Genomic DNA, 18,208 nt, shown 5'->3' on the forward strand with positions numbered 1-18,208 from the left:
GGAGGAATCATTTCCTCCATGCTTCCAAGAGAAGCCAACAATGGTCGAGTAGGACCTTTGACTTATCTTCACGTACATGGAACTGGTAAAAGAAGGGAGCCAGGGGCTCCTCCCAAGCCCATGGGACCCCTGAGGAACAGATCCTCAAATGACCTCAAGAGTAAAAACAAATCAGTTTATCTGGTCCAATGGTATGTCCTTAAACACCCAAAAGGGAAGTATAACCAAAGATTAAAGTGGCCAATATAATTTCATAAGAGCACACACACACACACACACACACACACACACACACACACACACACAAGTAACTTAAAGTTATTTGACAAACAGCAAAGCCAGACAGGTGATACCTTCAGTCGAGTGTTGGCCAGGATAGATAAAGTCTCTTCCAGACAGTAACCCAACATACTACAGGAAAAATGAACAGCAGACCCCAATTCTATCCAAAGGAATACTGACAATGGATTGCCGTAGATGAGGAACTGCTGATCCTCCTGGAGCACGGACCTCTGGCTGACTAGATTTACCAGAGGGCAGATAGGGGGGAATAGATGACACCAGAAGGGCAGACAGGGGCGAATTGATGAGGGTGCTGACAACACAGTGGACAGTGACAGGGATGGCAGAGTATGGAGCCTCTAGTGGGAGAGGAAGCCTGTCTATCTGACGAGTTTGTATTCATGCTCAGATGCCGAGGAGCTCAGAAGGTGGGCGACTGTGACCAGTGATAGTCATGTATATAGAGATTAGAAATGCATGTGAAAACATCTCAATGTCAATTGCTTTGGAATGAATTCTTCTGTATGAAAAAAAAAATAAAAAAATAATGATTAAAAAACAATAATTAGTAGATGTGAAAAACATTACCATTGAAATCTACCTGATAACTTTATATTCATGCTCAGATGCCTAGAAGCTCAGAAAGTAACCAACTGTGACTAGTAATAATCAGATACATTGAGATTAGAGATGCTTGTGAAAACGTCTCAATGTCAATTGCCTTGAGAAAAAAAAGAGACAAATATGTAGGAATGAACTTCACAAAAGAAATAAAAGACACTGACAACTACAGTATCTTTCTGCATGTACTGAAGAGCATATAAATGTAGAGATAGTCCATGTTTATGAACTGCTAAGCATTACTAAAGCAACATGCCTTCCAAAACTAATCTGCAGATTGAATTCAGTATCTATGACTATCTCAGCAGGCTTTTTACCCATTTTATTTTTATAGAAATCGGCAAATTCAACCTAAAATTTACATAAGAAAGCAAAAGACCCAGAAAATGAAAAAATGGTTTTGAAAAGCAACACAAAATTGAAGGACTCACTCTACTTGATTTCAGCACTTACAGTAAAGCTGGATTAATCCAGGTGGTATTTTAGAATACTAACAAGCATATGGATCAATGAAACTGAACTAAGAGACCAATAATGAATCAAAGATTTATGGTCATTTGACTTTGTGTGTGTGTGTGTGTGTGTGTGTATTTTCATTAAAGCCAGATATTGACCTCTGGTGTCATTCCTCAGAAACTGCCTACCTTGTTAGAGACAGGGTCTGTCACTGGAACCAGGGACTTGCCAATTAGGTGAGGCTGCCAGGCCAGTAAGCCCAAGGATCTGCCTGCCTTTGCTTCCCAGTGCTGGCATTACAAGAGCATATCCCCAGGCTGGGCTAATTTGAGTTTTGACAAAGGTGCTAAGGCAATTTGGTGGGGGAAAAGATAGTCTTTTTAACAAATTGTATGAGCTAATCTAATATCCTCACTGTGAACATGCAAAAAGATTAATTTAAGCCCTTACTTTACATAGTACAGAAAAACGGACTGAAAATGAATTGCAGACCTAAAAGTAAGAACTAAAATTATAAAACATAGGACAAAACTAGTGTTAGAAACTTTGGTTTAGGCAAAGAGTTCTTAGGTAAGACACCAACAAGGCTATCTACAATTAAATGTATACTAAACTCAACAAGCAAATTCTTAAAGCTTTTGTTCTTTATACTACTTACTTATATTATTATTATTATTATTATTATAATTATCACTTTAAGTGTTGTTTTTATGAGAAAGAAATTTACAACATAGCTCAAGGTCCTGCTGCCTTAGCCTCTAGAATGCTGGGAATGGAGGCATGCATCACTAGGTCCACCAGCTTCCTTTCTTCTCTTTCTTTCTTCCCTTGTGTGTGGTTTATGTATGTGCACCTGTGTGTGTGTGTGTGTGTGTGTGTGTGTATGTGTTAGCCTAAGCAGCAGAGGAAGATGAGAGGTTGACACTGAGCTGTCTTCCTTAATCACTGTCCACATTCTTTTTTGAGACAGGGTCGCTCACTGAACCGGAAGCTGTGTCTTGGCTAGACTGGCTGTCTAGCAAGCCCCCAGGGACCATCAGTCTCAACCCCTGAAGCTCCAGTGTTTCATCAGACAGGTACTGCCACATCCAGCCTTTATGTGGGTGCTGGGTATCTGAACTCAGGTGTTCTTGCTTGCCCAACAAATTCTTTATCCACTGAGTCATCTCTCAAGCCCTTCTTCTGTACTTTATATAAAAATGAGGGGGAAAAAAAGCCACAGGCCAGGAGACAGTACTTATAAATTTGGTAAAGGAGTTGTACCAGAAAGCTCAGTGAACTCACAAATCTCAATTTGAAGACAAATGACTCGATTTTAAACAAGCAAAAATACTTGATTACACTGTACCAAATAAGATATATGAATGGCCAACAACCACATAAAAGATGTTCAATACCATTATTCATTCTGGAAATGAAAATCAAAACAATTCCACTTCATTTACTTTATAATGACTACAAGCAAAATGCTAGATACCAACAAATGCAGGCAATGGCGCAGAGAACGGAAACTGCAATAATTTCTGAGGGGACACTGAAATCGCACATCCCTTTGGAAACTTCTTTTCAGTGTCTTAAAAGTTAGACATGTCACAGGTGGTGGTATATTTCTGAAGTCTCAGCACTCTGGAGACTGAGGCAAGAGAATCAGAAGTTCAAGGCTAGCCTGAACTATGTAGCAAGACACTGTCTTGAAATAAATGACTAGGTAAATAAGTCTGTGGATCTAGCCCAGTTGGCATGTGCATCTGTAAGACCCTGAGTTCAATCAATAGCACTGCCAACAAAGTTAGACATATCCAAATATCCATCAATGGATGAATGGACAAACAAAACATGGTAGATGCACATGACAGAATGTTTTTCAACTTTGAAAAGAAATGAAATTCGAATTAATTAATGTAACATTGAAGTCATTTTCTAAGTGAAATATACCAATCACAGAAGGCAATATTATACAATTCTACATCTATGAGATACTTAGAGTAGTAAAATTCATAGACATAGAAAGTAGAACACGGGGCTGGAAAGATGGGGCTCAGCAGTTAAGCACACTGGCTGTTCTTGCAGAACACCCAGTTTCAAATCCCAGCACCCACATGGTGGCTAGCAACCATAACTCCAGTTCCAGGGGATCTGATGCCCTCCTCTATCCTCCACAGGCACTGCACGACACACTACACACAGGTAGGCACTAACATTATTCACATAAAAAAAAAAAGAAATTAGAACACAAGTTCTAATTAGAACACAGGCTGTGAGAGAGGAGAATGGGGAGTTACTATGTAATGGGCAGAGAGTTTCCCTCCTCAACGTGCTATGATAAAAATGTTGTCTGTGAGATACCTGGCTCTAAGTGACACATTTACAATGGAACCTCTACACTCAAGGGTCATGGAACATAGCAGAAAAGGGGATAGGGAGAATATTAATGCATCTCTCAACTCTCACCAGTGAAGCTTCCTCATGCAACAGAAGGTGATTAACATAGAAAGCCACAACTAGCCAAAATGTCGAGAGTAAGAGACTGTAGAGTGTAGGTCCCTGGATAGAATTCCTCAATCATCCAGGACTCAGGGGCCATTGTGGAAGAGGGGGCAGAAAGACTGTAAGATCCATGGGTGATAAATGACTACAAGGAAAGAGAGTTTTCCAGGCAGCTGAGAACTTGTTCCTATGAACTTACAGCAATAGTGACAGAATATACAAGAGTCATGCAAACTGCAACCAGACAAAAACCCAGCATAGAAGTAGGGAAGTGGGGAAGAAGTCCTAACCTTAGCTGATGGACTATTGGCAGCTAATCAGTGCTAAGTGAGGAAGAGTTAAGGGAGTGACACTAGGTAGATAGGCTGAGCAGGCTCCAGTGGATGAACTCACACTGGGAAGACAAAGTTGATTTGATAGGCCTTAACATACATGACAAAATGCATGAAATCAGGTGGGAGGCTATGAGGTGCAGATAGGGGAGGATTCTAAATGTGATTAAGAATTATTATATGAAATGCACAAAAATTCAATAAAAATATACAGTAATAAAAATTCTGAAGCTGAATAGTGGTGACGGTTGCACAACAGTAAGGGGCAACCACTGAGGAGTACTTCTAGAAATGGATAAAGTGGGTGGGGCTGAGGAGATGGCTCAGTGAGCACAGTGCTTGTTCTACAAGTATGAGAACCTGAGTTCTGACTCCCAGGACTGAGGTAAGTCAGGCATGGTTGTGCATGCCAGAGACCCCAGTGCTAGGTGCTGAGAACAAAGACCATTGAGTCCTAGGCTTTGCTGGCCAGTCAGTCTAGACAAGCAGTGAATTCTATGTGAATTCAGTGAGAGACCCTGTTTCAAAAACTAAGGTGTAAAGCAATAGAAGATGACATGCAACACTAACCTCTGGCCTCCACACATACATATACAGAAGTACATCACCTCACACACATGAGAAACACATACACACACACACATACACACACACACTAAATAAAAATAGAGTCTAAAACAATAAATTTATTTTGTGTATATTTTGCTACAATAATTTAACATGTAATGTATAAAAAAGTTAAAGTTGTGTACAATTCCTAGGTATTTACTCAGAAGAAATGAAAGCACGTGTCTAAAAATGTCCACACTAGTATCTCTAGAAGCATTACTCATAATGGTCAAAATGGAAAGAATCAACTGCTCATCAACTGATAAATAAAAAGGCAATATGTATTCATTTCTCTATGGATCACTATACACACACAGACACACATATACAGACACTTCATGCATACTCACACATATAAATGTACACCTACCCTCTTCAGCAATAAAAAAGAGACAACATGAATCAGTCTCAAAAACATAATGCTAAGTGAAAAGCGTAGAAAAATAATGTATTTTATTTGATCAACAACATTTTAACTTAAGACAAAAAGCATATCAGCAATTGCTAAGTGGCCAGAGACTAAACTGCAATGGCAGGAGAGATTGAGGGGAAGTGGCAGTGTTCTAAAATTGAATTGTGATGGTCACTGTACAGCTTTGTGTATGTATTATCCCACTGACTTATATACCTAGGAGGGCAAGTTTTCTGATCTATAACCTCACCCCAATAAAGCAGCTTAAAATAATGTTCTTATTGTTAGGCATGTAATTCTCATTGATTTTTAATAACAGTTTTATTGAAACATTAATTCATATATCATCCAGTCACCTATGTAAAGGTTATTAAGTCAATGGCTTAATGATGTTTAGCATGTTCTCAGTTGTACAAACATTACCATAAACAGTTTTAGAACTCTTTCATTAGCCCCCTCCCAACTAGCAATCATCCTCGTTTTCCCTCTTTGGACTCTAGCTCAGATTAACTATGCATCTAGTTTCTAGGTCTACAGGTTTACCCATTTCAGACAGTTCATGTAATGAAATCACACAGTATGTACTCTTTTCTGACTATCCTCTTTCACGTAACATGTTTTCAGTTACATATATGTTGTAGTCTACATTGGTAGTTCTTTATTCTTTTTTACAGATACAGCACATGGTGTTTATTCATTCCTCAGCTGAAGAACATTTGGGTTATTACTACCTGGGAACTATTATGAATAGTGTTGCTATGGATATTTGTGTACAAGTTTTTGTGTGATCATTTTCCTTGTGCATATACTTAAGAGTTGAATTGATGGGCAATATGGTGCCTCTTAAATTTAATCAGTTGAGGTACTTCCAGACTGTATTTCAAAGTGGCTGCAACGTTTTACATTCCTACCAGCAGTGGATGAAGATTCCAGTTTCTTCATGCTTTCTCCCACATTTGTTAGTAACAATGTTTAGTCTAGTGGATACAGACAGGTATTTCACTGTGGCTTTTGGTTGGCATTTTCCTGATAGCTAATGGTACTGAAAATCCTTTAATGTGATCACTGGCCATTTGAACACATTATTCTATTCAGAATCATAAGAAACATCTATTCAGGCCATTTGGCTATTTTTCACTATTTGTTTTACCTTCTTTATCACTGAGGGTAACAGTTCTTTACTCCAGTACAAGTTCCCTCTAAGATATGATTTGCAAGTATTTTCTTCCGTTGTGTCCCTTGTCTTCACTTACTTCATTGCATCCTCTGCAGCAAAATCACTTAAAAGTTTCAATAAAGTCCAATTTATTCATTTTTTTCCTTTGTTGCTTTGCTTTGGGTATCACAATTAAGAAACTATGTCATAATCCAGGGTGATGAACATTTGTAAGTCTTCCCATAAGTTTTATAGTTTTAGTTCTCATATTTAAATACTTGATCCATTCAGCATTAATTTTTGAATGTGAAGTTAAGAGTATTGACTTTAAAGAAGATTTGAGGACAGATAAACACAGCCATCTACCTTGAGGGTGATAGATTTGGTGTTAATTGCACTACATGAATAACCGTTTGCAAGCAACTATTTCTTCTGCAAATGCTATGACATTCCTTCTTACAACCTCTCTTTGAAGGAGAGTAGGTTCTGGATGTTATGGAACATAGAAAGGACACATTTTGAACAGGGATCACAGGAAACCAGTAGCAAACCCAAAGGCAAACAAAGGAGTATTGACTTGCAGGACTTGGTTCTGTCATTTGATAGAAATGCCTCCGTTGTCACACTACTGTCTTGTACTTATAGTAACAGGACCTCTGGGTTATACCGGGCACCCAGTTGGCCAGTCAAAGATGCATTTCTTAGTCTCCCTGATGCTAATGATGGCCACATGATTAAGTTCTAACCAATGGAATGCAAGATAAATTGACAGAAAGTGATCTGTTTTCCGAATTGTACTTATAAAAATAACTGCTATTTATTCCTCATTCTTCCCTTTTGCAGCATAAACCTCAGACACAGTGATGTTAATAAGATATTTCCTTTTTTCCTTTTTGGTTTATTGAGACAGGTTCCTTATAGCCCCAGCTGGCCAGAACCCTGGTATACAGACCGGGCTGGCCTTGATCTCATGGAGAGCTGTCCACCTCTGTCTCCAAAGTGCTGGGATTGAAGGTGTGCACCTCCACCACATAGCTAATAAGCTATTTTTGACCATGTGAATGAAGATGACATGCTAACACAGTGATTCTCAATTGTGGCTAAATATTAGAGTCACCTGAGGTGCTTGAATAACTTACTAGCATTTGGCTTTTATGTTGTTGTTTAGCTAGCATCTCACTATGTAGCTCAGACTGGCCTGGAACTCATAATCTTTCTGCTTTAGCCTTTCAGTGCTGGGACTACAAGCCTGGACATTCACACCCTGCTGTCTACTCACACTTGACACAACCTCGACGTCAGAGTGCTAATAGCTGCTCTGATGAATCTAACATGTAGCCAACGAAGGTTATGATCTCTACTCCAGGGTAATGGCTTCTTAAACTTTAGAATGCATGAGCATCACGTGGAGGGCCTAGGCAAGGTCTTACTCCCATGATGCCTATTCAGTTCATCTGAGGGCAAACTGCACAATGTAAATGTTTAGCAGGTTTGTACGTGATGGTGCTGTTTTGGAACCTGTGGGCAATGCCAAAGCAACAAAATAGAGGGAATGTGAGTCCCAGGAGCTGGGCTTGTTTTCCCCTTAGCCAGCTGCCTAATCTACACTGTTACTGAGAAGCACCTTAGCCCCTACTAATACACATTCCTTGGCTTGCAGTGTTTTGACTGCATGGCTTTAATCCCAGCACTTGGGAGGCAGAGGCAGGCAGATCTCTGTGAGTTCAAGGCCAGCCTGGTCCACATAGTGAGTTCCAGGACAGCTGGGGCTACAGGGAGACCCTGTCTCAAAATGATAAAAAAAAAAGTAAAAGTAAAGATGCTATTAAAAATACTCATTTCATGCCAACTCACACATGCAGTTTATAACCTCTTGGCTTTAGAGAGATTTTCCTACAAAAGAACAGCTTGGAGCACTACACTGTTTCCAGCAGGATCAGTTCCTCACAGTAATTGACACAAACAACCCAGAGTTCTGTTTTGGCAGCACTCTTGGGGCTGAAGGATTATCATCCAAGCAGGCAGTTCAGTTACTTTTCCAAGTTCATCCCCAGCCACAGTTGGGTAATTCAAAGCTTCCACTGTAAAAGGAACAATTGTGGATGATACACAATCCCTTTCTAAATAGCATACAGGAAGTGGATTTGTTTCTTCTTTTACCTTCTTGAATGCAAAGATGATACAAAGCACTCTGACTCCACATCATTTCCCTACGAAGATCTCAGCTATTCATGGAATTAATTATTCAGTTATCTGAATAGTGTGGCTTTTGATGTGTTGGGTGTTGAGTGAAGTTGGGAGAAAGTTACATATATGGCAGATAAAGTAATCTTTCTCTGGTAACATATTTTATTGGTGATTAATTTTTTTCCTGAAAACATTCATGGTATCAAAAAAAAGATGGGTGAGTGGGGTTGAAAGAAAAAAGGAAGGGGCTAAGGTACCTGACAAACTGACTGAATAAGGCTGTTGTGTTCCTGATGATGCGAGCAGCCTGGGACTCCTCCCGCTGGCATCTCTGCAGTGTTAGTCCATCATCCATGTGGCCTTCCTGATGGAGAATGACCTACCACAGGGCATGGGAACAAGTCCAGGTTACACATCACTCCACAGCTGAGTTGTCCACACTTTCGATAGCATTTCCTTCTTATCCTTCCCCCAGCCAAGCTCCCCTGAGCCCATTTTGAAAGCTGTACATTAACAAAGTTATTTTGCCCATATGCCCCATTACTGATATATGAATCATTCCCGAGACATGTACTTTGATGAGAATGAAATTTTATGTGCCACCATGGTATGAGCTAAAATAAATTCCTTGGACTTGGATGGCCAATTTCAAAGGGTGAAAACAGTTTTATAATGTTTTGGGTTATTTTTTCTCTTAAAACGAAAATAAAGTCTTACCCTGGAAGAAGAGAAAAAGCCCTTTTTTTAAAGTCTTTTCCTCCAGATAAACTGGGAAAGAACAATTCAAAGCAAAACTCTCTCCTGGGATCAGGACTGGATTTCTCTACTGAAGGACAGCTATGTGGGTTAGATATGTAAGACTAATGAAAGTGGGTCAAGGTAGGAGTGTGCTTCTCATGGAGGTGAGGAGGGGATTTCAATGCATGGACTCTCCTATCAGGTACCATTTTTAAGTCCTACAATGCCACTTTGCAGCTGGCAACTTTGAGCAAGTTATTTAACTTCTTTGCTTCCATTTCATCATTTGAAAATGTTTATTTTCCAGGCTGGTTTGGAGGTTTAGCCGATTCACATGTAAATTAGAATGGTTCCTAGAAAGTAGCAGGTATTCAGGGTATCTTTCTTATCTGGGCAGTATGTTACTGATCTTTGATCAGTCATCAAGAGCCTAAGCATACTTACTGATCACCAAGGGTATCATGGCATAATTCTTAGGCAAGCCTAGCAGTTTTTGATGTGGAACTCGGTAGTTTCTCTTCTTAAAAGGGTCAAGTTTGTGTAGATGGTAGTGGGATGATTTGATCCTCGCTAAATTTAAGGTCAATTCTTGATCTAAATTCCATCTGATCTCTTGGTGGAAGTAAAGGGAGACCATATAAGGCTCTGGAGTTCTACCTATGTATCAATGTAATAACAAGTGGCTCCAGAAAATATCTTTAGAAGAGGAATTTTGGTCTCTATTTTCAGTCTAAAATAACAGCTTGTGTTCCTTTCCATGTAAAAATCTCTTACTTATTTTTGTTCTTTTGGGCATATCCAATATAATGAACTAATGTAAGAAGTAGAATAGAGGTTTACAAAAGTGTGTGCTCTTCCTTAGAAAAAAAATTTAATTCCATATACATACTGCAGATTAAGCATTAGCACAGGATGGACTTCCCAAATGTTAGGTAGTGTTACTTCATCAGAATTTCCCAGCAACTGGTTAACAATGTGCAGTTTAGTGATATACTGCTATTATGTGTACTTTGGATTTGGTCCGAGATTTCTGGTCCCTAAAGACCAGCATTCTTAACTTTTGCTTGCTCAGATAACACATGCAAACTAGTCACGCAAATAAAAAAGCAATGAGCACTGGGAAGGCACAGTTATTAGAATGTAGCTATTTTGTACCTATTGATCACAGAGCCCGTCCTTAGATCATGTTCTGGAGGTATCCAACAACTCGAGAGGAGAATTACAAAGAGATCACCCCTTTAAAATGAGTTACCATTTATAAACTTGGTCACTGTGGTTGCTCTCCCTAAGTTTTGTTCATTTCACAAAATGCTCAACACATAGCTGGACATTCTAGAGGAAGAACTTTATGTGTTCTTATGAAACGTAGCAGGGTACCCCTGTTAAGGGCCAAATATTAGAATATTATATAGAAGAGGTTTATCCCAAATTCATATACAATTCTATTAGATGGGTCCATGGGCAGGGAGAGAGAACAAATCAACAGTGCAACCTAGCATCTTCCCACGTGGAAAAGTCCCCTTCCACCTAGAGGCACAGCCTCAAATCCACAAATTCCACTCCAACATTATCATAGCCTTAGTAGGTGTACAAAACTACACGGCCTTTCAATGATGCTACAGGTACCCTACAGAAAGGCTGGCAGAGGATGGGTTTGGACACCCATTGCCAACTTTTACTCACTCCCTGAGTGCATCCCCTTTAAGGTTCATTTGAAAGCATACTGTAGTTTTGGGGCCATTCCGATGTGAGAGAGAGTGATTCTCAGCTTCTGTCTCCTGAGGGTTATTAAACTATTGACATCTCTCCTTTGTTATTCTCCATAACAGCTGTGGCCTCCTGTCTGCTGTCTTGCCTTCACAGCCCAACAGGACCAGCTGAGGATCTGAGGGGAAACTGAATGCAGAATTTTTTGCTGCGCCTATAGTTTCCTTCACTTAAGAATCCTAATCCCTATTCCATAGATTGGCAACTGTGTGGAGCCCTAAAACAAGGATGAAAATGGGTTGTCTTGTGTCCCTACATGCTGCTATGACCATTAGTGCTCATGCTGGAATCTTGGCTGGTTGGTAAAATCTTCAATCAGGTTTCTTGCTTTTGTATATTACCCAGGGTTTGTAGTGTTTTTTTTTTTTTAAAGAAAGTTTGAGCTCATATGAACAGGTCTGTGGCATCTTATTTTGTCTATTCTCTATCTCCTCTAATTATTCATCCTTTTTTAGATATTTTCTTGGTATGTTTTCCTTACAAAAAAGTAACCTAATACTTCATGGTTTGATTCCAACATCCTATAATAACTAACATTCAGAAAATCAGTCATTGCCACTCTAGGCTCATGTACCAGGACTATAGTGTACAGTGTTTCCTACAACCTCATTTTGGGCCTCTTGACATTTCAAACCCGTATTTTCAAAAGATTAAAAAAATCATACCCCTGGCATTCATTCTTTGGTTCCTATCAAAAGAAACACTATTGTAGCAATTGACTTTGTGTTAAAAAGATGCTACAAGTACCCAAAGTAGCTTCTCACTGTAGTAGGCTTGCTGGACCACTAAAGTGTGGCTGCATCACTGTGGATAGAGCATCAATTCCCATCTCTGAATATCAGTTCCTGTAGATTCATTATTACATAAACTGCATTTTCTTTACAGAGATTCTATTCAGTCTCTATATTATGAAAATTTCACAATAACTTCATTATCCACATTATCCACTTAAATGAAGGGAGCAATGATGTGGATAATCCCCAAACAGTGAAACTACTAAAAGTCATTGAGACTGGGTTTCATAGTGAATCAAGCAAGTTTCATCTCCTCCACATAGATTTGCCATGTAGTGAATGCGTCTTAAAAATTGACTGTGGGATCAAAATAATCAAATTAGCCTAATTTACTGGATAAAGTGCATATTCTGTCACAGAATCACTCTTTAGAGCAGTAAATGGTAAAACACAATCACAGTCACTTCTACTGACTAGTTTTTCCCAACTCAGTGCAAAAAACCACCTCTGGATAAGCCTTCTGACCCTTCACCTTTCTTTTCAGAGGTCCCAGGCGGGATGTTTTGGCATCTTGTGCTTTGTAGGTGACCCAAAGGCCACTGGCTACGTGCTGGACAAAGCAGACAGAGTCCCCATACTTGATTTCAGGAACTCCCATGCCTTCCATATCTCTCTTGTGACTGGAGTCCAATTTTTCCTTGATTTCCTATTCCACAAAAACAAGAAACAAATATAGGCACGCCTGATTACATAGAAACTCAATTTATAAAACAAATCACTTGTGCACAAGTGATTTGTCTGTAAGCCAAAAAAAAAAAAAGAATTATTAAATAATCATGAAGTACCTGTCCAAGGCAAGATTTTAGAAGGCTCAATTCCCTTATCTGCTGTTAATTGTAAAATCAATGTATTTCAAGTTTGGGCCACTTGAGGGATTATTTAAAACCATGGGAAAAGGAGGCAGTTGGTAGGTTCTCTTTATACATGTCTCCATTATATTTTCCACTTCCTCCACCCTAACACAGATGTATTAATGAGAAACCTTTAAATGACTATTTAACTCATTTTCAGTAATTGATGTCTTTCATTATTTAAATGGCTACCTTTCTTAAATGCCATGATTTTGGAGCTTTAAACATCGTCTGTTAACAGCATATGAATACCTAGTAAGAATCAATAAAAAAAGAATTTTGTAATAGGCAGGGAGGCACTACTGTGCTTTAAGATGGTAGTCATTTGTATATTAGTCTCTTCAAACTATGTTGGTTTGGATCTTAAATGTACCCCTTTCCCCAAAGGGGAAAAGCCAAATGTGTTGGAGGCTTGGTATAAGTTTAGGCACCTCTGGGAGGTAGTGAAAGCTTTAAGAGGCAGGGCCTAGTGGGAGGAAGCCCTTAAGGGTGTGCATTTAATGGAGATACTACAACCCTAGCCCCTTTCACTTTCTGTTTCATGACTGCCATGAGATGAACAGTCTTCTTTCCAATGCACTTACTGTCATGATACTCTGTCCCACCACAGGACTCAAAGCTGACCATGATAGATAACTGAAACTGTGAGCCAAAAAGATTATTTACAACTTCAAGTTTCCTCAGGTGTTTTTGTCAAAGGGGAAAGAATCTAACAAAAGGCCTTCTTAGTTGTGGTTGCAGAGTTTCATTCCTCCGCCACCACTATTTTACTAACTGTTCTCTAAGGTTGAAAGGGAACTGTGTATTAGATAAGCACTCCCTGAGAACCCCGTGTGCCTGCTACATGAAATAGATCCCTGATGCATGGTAACTCTGGTCCTTTCCTCACCAACCAGGGCTTCTTTGGCTGTATTCTAAGTGGCTATACTCGATTTCCATTTATTTTCTATATCTTGCGTTAAATTGCTCATTTGTAAAAGCCATTAACTAGGCAGCATTTTGAATTTCTGCAGAATAAAAATTGTGGCATGTTATTCTGTCTGCTTGTAACAACATTCCTCCCATTCTTGCTGATGGAATAACAGCAGTACATCAACTTGGTCCTTACCATGCTCAACATGGACTTCTGAGTTCTTTACAGGTCCAAGTCCTAACTCTTCCTAAGAAAGCCCTTTATGGAGCCATAAATATTATCTTAGTTCTTCAGATAAGAAAACAAAAGAAATAATTTGCCCAAAGTCAGTCAAGGAGTAATGCCAGAACTTACCAAGAAGACCATCTCTATTTATTTAAATAAATAAACAAATTAAAAAGGACATGGAGTTTAGAAAGAAATGTGATGGGAGAGATTCCTGAGGGGTGTTAAAGGAGATGGGAGGGGATGGATATGATCAAGATATATTATATGTATGTATGAAATGTTTAAAGGATAAATAAAAAATTGAAGAAGTCCATCTTTAGACTCTTTGTATTCCCCATAGTCTAAACGCCTACTCAGCCTTCACCCACTTCTGATGTCACCGTCTCTGTGAGGTCAGTGTCCCCTGCCACATTTCCCCAACATCACCCCATTCCTCTATTAGGCACTCAGCATGCCATGAAGTGTATTTGTTTATGCCACACATTTTGGGGGTAAGGCTATGACAGAAATCAGGGAAATTAATTGTGGATTCTTAGTAGAGAATCTAGCACATATGTTACTTAAGGAACATATATTAAGGAAACAAATGTGTATAGTTGGATGATCTTTTTCCTTTCATGTTTTCATTTTCTGTTTCAGCTATTATTTCTTTTCCTTCAGACTTTCATAAAAGGAAAACCAGTTACTTTACACACATTTAAAGGCCCAATTTGAGCAGTATTAATATTTCATAAGAAAATTCTTTATTTTAAATATATGCACCTAAACATTTGCTGGAATGTTAATAATGCCTTAGTTCCCAAAATAAACATTCAAAGAAACAAATTTTTTATTTCATAACACAAACCAAAAGGAAAACAGAATTTGATATATTAGGACCTTCTCTCTAGGCAATTGTTCAAGAATGCACTTATTCTACAAAACAATGGATACTTGATTTTCATCTCAGAAATATCCAGTACTTTAGATATTCCAGGTAGTTTCAGGACTTGTAAGATGCCGAAGTGTTTATCTACAGCCTATTCTCCAACTACAGTTGATACACTGAAATAAAATTAGCACTACAGGCAGCTGTTAAATATAATAATCACACTGATTTTTTTAATAGCTCTTGGTAAAAATAATGCATATTCCTGAACTAATAATGATGTTGTTACTTCATTTATTTTCTCACTTTTTGTTTACTTAAATATGGCTTTTTCAAAACAAAATAAGCATGGGGAACCATTTGTTACAGTCACTGAAATAAATAATCCATTATTCTCCATAGAGTGTCTGTGCCTTTGCTTTTACAAAATGCATCATCTTCCAAAATTTTGTGATGGTTACTGCAGTGGCTGCTCCTCACTTAAAAAAAAGAGCAGCAATAACAAAACTAAGGCATCATTAGACCAAGCCAACAAACTCAAAAAACAACTCAACCCAGTCCTTCACAAAAAAGGATAAACCACAGAGGACACAGGAGATGCTAGTGTTTTCCTGTGTGACCCTGCATGGCTTGCCCTGTCTCCTGTTGCTGGCTTGTGAGAATAACGAACTGTTTTCCAAGCCTTTCCTTTATCTTCCTTGTGACTAATCATCATACAAAGACCACTGGGAGGCTATCAAGCCTTTCCCACCCCAGAGCCAAGAGATACTTATCTTCTCTGGACTCTTGGTCTCATATACCCTACAGGGGACTAACTCATTGGTCTCATATACCCTGCAGTGCCTGCCTTTCCTAGTGGCACCTGTCTCCTTAAATGCTGACAGGTTTACCTAGAAGCATTCTTTTCATGTGTACACCAAGAATCTAAGGGCCAGAAACCAAACTCCTACCCTCTAGGCCATCGATTTCCTGTCTAACCACCAGGGACAAGTTCTAAACTAGCCACAAGCCTTATGCTCCCAAGCCTGCTGAAACTATAGATACTCATGAATTCTAAACCTGTTTATCCTTCCCAGCCCATTCCTTCCCATCAAAACCACAAAAAGGATCTTTCTCATATTTTGCCCTCATTCTGTCTCCTGATAGGCACTCTCCGATGTGGCCATGTGTGTGGTGTGGCATAGTCCCTCCTCTTGGAAATGGTGAGGAGCAAAGAATAGTTTCAAAGCCAGTTATCTCCTGATCCGCTGGCTTCATTATACCTGGGCAAGAAAATTTACACCCGAAAGCATGTTAGGGACCTTTGCTGGCACAGGAACTGCTTCCCTGCTAGACAGAAAACTCTCAAAACATAGAAATGGAATTTGTCTTTGTGTTCCACATAGTTCTCTGCTTGAAACAGGCTGCAAACTGTTTTATTGTTCTGCCTGATATTCAATTTGTATATCTGTTTATCAGCAACATCTTTGCCTGTCATAGATGAAGAGCTGATTCTGAGAAGGAACAGGTTACTTGTCCTGATGCATGTTGAAAGGCAATAATCATCTTCTCTCCATTAATAGTTATGAAGGAAATGTTCATAAGCATATCCCAACTGTCACCTCAGCATTTAGCTCCGATGATCAAGTTGCTACTCTCCAGAACTAATATCTGTGCAGAGTCTACTACAAGCCAGGCATTTTGCTAAGTACTCTCCGATGATACAACCAACGCATAAATTTACCAAAGGCCTACAAAAATGACATGAGTTTTGTATAAAACTCTACAAAAATTTTCTCTAAATCTTTCAATGGCCATACTTCTTTTATTGTCTTACTTTATAGAGAATAAACAGACCTGCACAGCTTCAATAACTTGCTCAAAGCCACATAGCTAGCAAGTAATTGAGCAGGATTTAAAATCAAGTGTGATTCCAAAGCATATTTGTTATTTTAACAGAGTTATCCAAATGGCTTTTCCATCAGCATAGATACATAATTAATTGTACCAATGTCTTAGCTACTTAAAGAAAAAGTTGAAATGCATACTATTATTTTGTGAAGCAATGGCTTTGGGTTTATACAAATTTTAGAAGCTACACACATCAATCGATAACTACAGTGTGGTGTGCATTCCAAATGCTAATGGAACTTGTTCTGCTCTTTGTCTCTCTTATAAAGTCATCAGTGTCTAATCCTCAGGGACTCCACACTGATGACTCCAATCAACTCCAAAAGGCCGTACCTCTAGACAGTATAGTGCAGTTAAGTTTCCACTCTCTTAATGTCTCAAAATGGGGACACAATCCCAATACATGAATCCTGTGGGGGCCATGCTAGAGCCACAGCCATGCCATAGTAGTCTGGATGCAAAAGGGATGACATTCTGCTAAGATGAGCAAAGCAAGGAGAAGAGTAAATTCTAGAAAGGAAGATGATAAAACTAAGGACGAGTGCATCTATTTGACAGACCTGAGGCAGTTACTGTCTGCTTCTAAGGTTCCCATTACAGATGAGAAGAAAAGTTTTCCTCTGGGACTTGTGCTTTCCTTTCTGTCTGTCTGATTGGAGCAGCCATGATTGAATAGAGGAAAACAGAGGAAAAAAACGGTAGGAAAAGATGCTTTTAGGCAAATATTTATCTCCTAAGAGCCAAACAGAATCTTTCAACATTAGAAGCTCTTATTGGTCTTATAGTAAAAATAAAACAGCATCATCATCAACAATAACAAAAAAAAATCAATCCACTTCTGTTTAACACAGAATCCCCACCATCACTATTTGGAATCTGTTTGGGGGAAAGCTAATGTAGGTAATCAGAGCAACTGAGACACTAGGGCTGCATCTCAGGATAGTCATCCTATCAGTGAGAATGGTGGGTGGAAGGGGAGTCCGGCCACAGACGACTGAACTGTAAGTTATGGTAGTAGTAAGGAGGATGCTGTATGAAGAGTAGGTTCTAATTCACACTAATTAGAGTGTTTGTGTTACTATGTAACACAAGTAAACCACAGAAGTTGTGAAGATATCTTTCCAAGAAAGACTGTAAGCATAGAAAATATTTCAGTGGAAAAGAAGGGAAGATAGAGCACATTAACAGATGCTGGGGGGAGGGAGCATTTCAGAAAGTTCAAGTTATCCCACTTCTTTCTAGTTGTAGCACCAGAAACTTAAAGGAATCAATCAACTCTGGGGTCATTTCTACATGGATAATGTAGAATGTAATTCCCTCATGAATTACTCATTTAGAAATTGGTATCTTAATGTTGCTTTAAAAACCATCATACCCTGTTGTACACAAAGAGCCTGGAGGGCCCTGGGCTGGCTGCAAAGTCTCTGTTGGGTGGGAAAACAAATAAGACCTTCTGCTGTTCACAGTGTGTTGGGGACAGATTAATCTGCCTCATCAGGGAAGGAACATTTCCTGAGAAGTCTGCATTTTTCATTTCATTACTATAATACCACCTCTAGGTCACCAACCCAACTCCCAGGATTGAAAAAAACAACAACAAAAAACCAGCTTCAAGGG

At 39.1% G+C, this 18,208-nt stretch overlaps 1 protein-coding gene across 1 annotated transcript in view; it reads right to left on the reverse strand.

Annotated features, from left to right (window-relative positions):
• Positions 1-18,208, reverse strand: part of Ryr3 (ryanodine receptor 3) — a 595,983-nt gene that overhangs the window by 294,439 nt on the left and 283,336 nt on the right. Inside the window, exons 11-12 of the mRNA XM_017800130.2 lie at positions 12,314-12,487; positions 8,800-8,921 (exon numbers count right to left, since the gene is read on the reverse strand). Of these exons, the coding sequence (XP_017655619.1) occupies positions 8,800-8,921; positions 12,314-12,487 (296 nt within the window). The remainder of the gene's footprint in view (positions 1-8,799; positions 8,922-12,313; positions 12,488-18,208) is intronic.

Source organism: Nannospalax galili, unplaced genomic scaffold (assembly GCF_000622305.1).
Source record: "Nannospalax galili isolate Female #2095 unplaced genomic scaffold, S.galili_v1.0 scaffold999, whole genome shotgun sequence".
Lineage (NCBI taxonomy): Eukaryota > Metazoa > Chordata > Mammalia > Rodentia > Spalacidae > Nannospalax > Nannospalax galili.